This window comes from Mizuhopecten yessoensis, unplaced genomic scaffold, assembly GCF_002113885.1.
Source record: "Mizuhopecten yessoensis strain PY_sf001 unplaced genomic scaffold, ASM211388v2 hete_36187656, whole genome shotgun sequence".
NCBI classification, from domain to species: Eukaryota; Metazoa; Mollusca; class Bivalvia; order Pectinida; family Pectinidae; genus Mizuhopecten; species Mizuhopecten yessoensis.
In genome coordinates, this window is record NW_018485701.1 from 1 (window position 1) to 6,532 (window position 6,532).

Consider the following 6,532-nt stretch of genomic DNA (forward strand, 5'->3'; position numbering starts at 1 on the left):
ATATATATATATATATATATATGTGCATGTGATACATATTGATTAATGTTTTTCTGAACTTTTTATGACTATTAATGCCTTTTCGATAAATAAACAAAAGTTGTATTTTGGATGTTGATAAAGCATGTATATTTCCATCGTCCTGGATTATTGCTTTCTATGAACAAGTCCATCGTATTTCCAAACTTTGTTCATTTTATGTTTTTGCTACTTGTGTTGACATTTGAACTTTCAAACTTACAGTGTTGGGTGCTTACGATGGAGATTATTTTATGGATGCCCTCTGTCACGTGGAGAGATTCTGGACAAAGCTGGCACACTCAGGGAGAGTTAGTCGTAAGTTGAAAAGACCGGTAGTAAATATTACTTTTGATCTTCACAAAATCCAGCCACTTTGAAGCCGAAATACTATGGGTTAGCAAGGTCCATTAAAGATGGTCATCCCAATGATGAGTCATATTTTATCAACTCCAGGTAAACGTCGGTATTGAGATATGAAATTTAGATATTTTTGAACTTAGTAAGTTATTTAAATGATGCAGAACGAATATAGCTCAGTTTGTAATAAGGAATTAAGTCTGCTGCCGTCATAGAAAATACTCTTTATTTGAATGGAGTTGACACCAGTTTTGACTGTATGGATATTATCGTTAATCGTAATATTATTAAGCTTCAATATGGTTAATCAATTGTTTGAGCGCAGACAACTATCAATTATGACATTGTGTTTTTTACTAATTAAACTTGATAGAAGTGATCGAGAGCATATTAGGCAAATGTTCATGCTACATCGGCTAAAAGCGAAGGTTTGGGGAAATGTTTAAAAACAAAAACGGGGACTATGCACATGCTATATACATGTAGTACACTGGTATAACAAAGACATAATACCAATTGTTTTATAATACTTACAGAAGCGTCACCGGAACCTCCACCAGAACCTCACGTGTTCTTCATGAAGAAGATATGGGTGAATGCCGAACCTGGACAACACAGGATGGCTGACTCCATGTTTCACTTTCCTCAGGTAATTGCACTTTTATGTAATCAGTCCTTCACTATAGGTCAAATTACCACAAAATTCAATACGGTCAAGTGTCTGTTGTTGGTCGTCCCTAAACTTTCCATGGCATTGCATTGCAAGGAAATACATTCACTAGAAATATATATGAAAATGAGTCTGTATTATTTCTACAGAGTTTATAATTTCTAGCGTGATTGTAGTAAATATCATAATTTATGTATCGAACAACCTATATACATCATTTTGTTCTGACAGGAACTGCCAAATTACCTCCGGGGCTTCCACAAATTTTCAAATGTTGACCTTGCTAGAATGGCGGCCTACATTTACCGAGGGCAGTTTGGTGAAGATTTGGCAGGGATGATCAACTTTCAGTAAGTATAAGGTGTTGTTAGGTAACTTAATATCATCATGAATATATAACAAACTGATGAATCGTCTGCATATAAAGTATAGGAGTCTAGGTATGTGAGCTCAGTGGTTTCCGGACTGTATCCTGTGATTTTTTAGCTATATTCCTCAAACTTCTCAGGTCGAGATGTCCAAAATCCATATATCCCTTTGTATGTTAAATCGCTTCCAATTATCAAATAGTCTTTTCGCCATTTTAACGGAACAAGATAACAACATCTGAGAAATTATTGAACCTTAAAACACATTTTAGAATCAGAGGCTCTAGGTCAGTTCACAGAAATCCACCCTGTTAAATAATTTGGACCACCATAGTATGACTACCCAGTTTTCGGATGAGAACCCTATTGATTTCAGAGCCAAATGGTCAAAGGTCAAGTTACTCGTTATGCGAACAGAAAATCGTTCCAGAGGTCTCTATCGTAACTTCCCTTCAAGGAACTTGACACTTCATATGATAATTAGCAGTTTAGAAGAAACCGTATCATATTGGGATCAATGATCTAGGTAGCCTTCATGGAGAAATTCATACCGGAACGACACGTTTGCCTCAATAACCTTAAAACTTGTACATATTGATCACTGAAAAAACCCTAGAAATTTAGAAGTCAGAATGACAAAGATTATGGTTCGGTTTTTGTGTGGAAAAGCTCTATGGTGCATTCATTCCGTCATATGCACAGAAATGCGCAAGTATTCGTTTGCTGGAGTTTTACATTTCTATATTTTAGCTTATGTAGTGGCATATTGTATTGTTTTGAGTAGAGGTTTTGATATCATGTCCGAAGAGCCTTATTTCCATGTGTGTTGACACATTGGTATATTTGTTTTGTACTTCTCCATTCAAATGAAATTGATAAAATCGATTTTAAAAAGTTTTGTTAATCTTATATAAGAATATGTTTGACTTAATTTCCACAGTGAAAATATCAACGCTCTGATACCTCGGTCCCACGCCAAGACAAAGTCAGTCGACGAGTGGCGAAAGGTCAGTACAGCATGAAGACACTTTAGAAAAAGCTCAATTCAATATTTCATCGAAATAGGGTTAGGGTTAGGGTTAGGGCTAAAAACAACTTACGTTTGAGCACGCTCTAGTTAAACTAAGTTGTGAGACAATATCATAAGCTGATAGAGGTTCAAACCTTGTTGAGGAGCATTTTTCTAGATGACACTCGTATTACTTCGTTGATGGTAACAACTATTAAACTAATTATTAGATTTTGTGATTGGAATTTAAATCTGAGTTGATGGATTTAAAAAATCGACATTGTATATAGTCAGAGCTTGATATGTTATTTTCTATGTTCAAACGTAAACCATCAGGCCGTAGAGACAAACCTAAAGCTGACCAAGGACCTTTCTCCGGACAAAGCCAAAGTAGAATTCCTCAAGACCATCTGGGCATGGCCCACTTACGGCAGTGTCTTCTTTGAAGTCAAGGTAAATAAGCTTAATAGTTCAAGTCAGTTGATCAGAAAATGTACTCCAAACATTAATAAATACATGAAAGATATATAGGCGTACTTGAATTGACAATAACATTTACGCGTTTAATCACATTTGAATCTTATAAAATTATACCCATACACATTGCACAGCAAAAACGGTATTGATAGGTTTAGTACATCCTTTAATGGGGTTATTTAACGTGCACCAAAGATAATTATTAAAGCGATATAAAATTCGGGCATAAAAAGAGAAACGTAGTAAATTATTTTACAATGAAACTTTTGTTCTATTAATACATCGTTTTGTCATACCTGTGTAAAATGAGTTTTAAATTTACTATTAAATGTGCCACATTCTTGACAAATACTCATGTTTAAGTATTGTATATACCATCTAATATACAATGCAATATGTCACTGCGTTTTTCTTTGCAGCAAAGAATGATGAAAACTATGCCAAAACATTTGTTACTGGCCGTCAATCCCAACGGTGTGTTACTGCTGGATCCCGAGTCTAAGGTAACCTTTCATCTCCATGGTGACTTTTGACGTAATGCCGGGAAGTTGAATCCCAATTAAAAACGCTAATTACCATATTATCTAAATATAAAGGCAATGAGAGTTATTTGAATAGTTGCGTTTTCGGTCTTTCTCTTTTACTATGGTTACGTCCCTGCTGTCCGACTTGTACATCATTGTAATCCCCTTTTTTTTTTTTTTACCGAGTATCAAAATACCAATAAGACATTCTTACATGTATGATAGTTATGAACTTCTAAAAAGAAAAAAAAAGAAAGGAAAAAATCCACGAGATATCTTTTTTTCTCATTACAAAGAAGCGAATATTCTGACTTGATATCAATTTTTGTCAATGTAATTTCACAATATCATAACTAACGTCTTACTTTTAGCGCCAAAAAGGTGATATTATATGATGTTTTGCACAAAAAAAAGTATGACATCAGTTTATTTACTGCATACCGCAGTTGTAATTTGAGTTGTATATTATGGTCACTCAATACATAATAATAAGTATGATTGTAATGAGCACATTGTTTTTGTAGATCATTCCATATTATATTATTAATCACTTGTTGATTACCAGTATTTGTGACTCTATTGTAGGATATTTTGGCCAATTACGAGTACGGCAAAATCCCTAACTGGGCCTTCGACGAATTTTCCTTCACACTCGTTGTTGGCGAGTCGTCAAATGCCACGAAAATCTTCTTCGAGACCAGTGTGGTGAGTAACCCATGTCAATATTGATATTAAGCCATATTTTGCTTGTGGAGATCTAGATCTTTTGAATCACAGTTCTGCGTGTAGGAGCGAGATAACGCTTAGTGCCAAGGGGAAACTTGTGCAGGTTTGATAATGTTTTTCGATTGACATTGTCATGTGGTTCATTTTTCATTTTTGGTTGTGCTTTAAAATAAAATGAATTGCAGCAGGAGAGTCTTTTTCATTACGTATCGGATATTTGGTGATCTACAAACTCTTTCAGCTGGATTTAACAGAGATTTCAAAACGGTGTAGGGAATTATCTAAGTTCCGCTATGTAACTCCGTTTTATCGTTCCTTTTTATTTGATGTCACCTCAGTGCCCGACCTTTTGTATTGACGTTAGTTTAGATTGTATCTCCGTGTTTTGCCGTCATACGTTTTAGTTCACCTAGTCCAAAGGATCAAGATGCATTATGTCAAAGCATGCAAAATGCATGCCAATTGACAAGCAAAGAAGGCCATCTATTCCTCGAGTGAATGAGATATGTTTAGCCTCTCTTTCCTTAAACAAGGCCCACGATAACCAAACTTGAAGTATTGCTACAGAGTATTCAGCAGATGCTGTTTTCGACTTGATTTAAAATCCGAAAATGAAACCCAGTTCGGTGTCATTTTGTACTAACTCTTAACTATGTTAAATCAATTGGAACCAATTATAGCTCCAATATTCCCATGAATTCATTAACATAGTTTTGTTACTATTTTTTAAGAAATCAAAGATGGTAAGCATTGCCTTAAGTTGGCAGAAACATTTCCTGTTTAGTTCTGATAAATAAAGAAATAACTGAGCGATATAGCCACTATCGACCTCTTGTTGCATTTTACAATGTAGGGTGTTTTCTAAAGTAATAAGATTTGCAACACAGATAATATCTTTACATCCTTGTATTTTAGTTATTTAATGGTCTTCATTTGCAGAACTGGCTGTAATAATTTTTGTATATTTTGCGATTTCAGGGACACAACATTGATGACGTTGTGATGTCGTATGTGGCATGGACCATGAACACACACATCAAAAAGCGTCCAAAGTACGCAGGTGTGACTGTTGGTGAATCAAGCTGTTAAACTCATCAAACTTCAAAATACTGGAGTCACTAGCTCAAAAGTCTCACATCATAAAGATGATTAAAAGTTATATATTTGGTTCAACAAAAAGCAAGATTTCAGAAATAAATTCTGACGAAGAAGATTCACTTTAATAGGTCAAAGGATCAGAGGAGAGATAATGCATGGTAAACCAACGTGGAACTTGTATCTAGAAATTATTTTGGTTTAAATAATCTATTACAGGTCCTGATTTCTTAAATATAGCTTCAAGCATCAAGTACAAAATACCTAAATACAAAATATTGATATACGAAGGAGATTGTATCACATCTCGTTACTCGGGATAAACTGACATACGTTTGATCATGTGTATTCAGAGGTTTGTTAGTATTTATATTTCGCAAATATAAGTATGCTATTGTGGTAATTTTTTGGGTTTGATGTCTCATTATATAATATTAACCAAAGTATATAAATTTCAAAGGAACTGTACGTCTTTTATATTTAGCTTAAATTCTGCATCAGATTATGATGGTGGCATAAGTAAAGTTTTATTCTACATAAAGTACACATTGTATTATAATTTTGGTGGTTTGCATAATAGTATGCGTTTATTATCAATGGATTGATTGAGAAGAACATGTCTGTTTTATGATATAATAACCAATATGTATGTCTAATCACCCGTTTACATAGACACTTTGAAACAGATACTTGTTTTTGTATGACATTTATTTTATAACGTTTTTACGAAAACTTGATGGATTTACATCATATTGAACAATTTTTTTTCTTGAAAATACTAGAAGCTCAAAAGTTCTTTAAAAGACCAAATGGTAAGTTAAATTAGGTACGCAAGTTTGTGACACAGATACCAAGGCTGATACGAGGAAGAGGTTCGTAATAACAAGGTGTGGATTTTTTCCTGTTCATATTTAGCTTAAACAGTATTTATATCTGTGTTCATTTTTTCTTTAAAATTTTGCAATCAATGATTGATATGTATATTCCGTTGTATTTTTAAAAATCATATCACCACATGTGTTGATTATTTGTATATATAACATTATATTCATTGTCTTTCAAAATCCATATTAAATATCGTGTGTTTTTTAATCATTCTGTTCTTGTCCCGTTTGGATCCGGTTGTATGAAGCACTGTTAGCTTAACGGCATGTTAAATAAAATTTTAAATCTCAACAATTTTCATAATGAATGAAAGCAGTGTATTTGGAAATAGCCATTATATGAGCATCTACAGACAAAACCCGTAGAAGGACTTATACATTTTTTTGAAAAATAGTCGAGA

General features: G+C 33.8%; 1 protein-coding gene across 1 annotated transcript; it reads left to right on the forward strand.

Annotated features, from left to right (window-relative positions):
• The first annotated feature begins 53 nt into the window (after positions 1-53).
• Positions 54-6,229, forward strand: LOC110444908 (myosin-VIIa-like). Its single transcript, XM_021489258.1, has 8 exons — positions 54-336; positions 915-1,027; positions 1,280-1,398; positions 2,357-2,423; positions 2,762-2,878; positions 3,322-3,405; positions 4,012-4,131; positions 5,131-6,229. The coding sequence occupies exons 1-8, from the start codon at positions 273-275 to the stop codon at positions 5,239-5,241; spliced, it is 795 nt and encodes a 264-aa protein (XP_021344933.1). The 5' UTR covers positions 54-272; the 3' UTR covers positions 5,242-6,229.
• The last annotated feature ends 303 nt before the right edge of the window (positions 6,230-6,532 follow it).

Coding starts and splice junctions, on each gene's coding strand:
- LOC110444908 (XM_021489258.1), top strand. CDS start 273: ATGGATGCCCTCTGTCACGTGGAGAGATTCTGGACAAAGCTGGCACAC. Junction 3,406..4,011: donor TGCTGGATCCCGAGTCTAAG/GTAACCTTTCAT, acceptor ACTCTATTGTAG/GATATTTTGGCCAATTACGA. Junction 4,132..5,130: donor TCTTCTTCGAGACCAGTGTG/GTGAGTAACCCA, acceptor TTGCGATTTCAG/GGACACAACATTGATGACGT.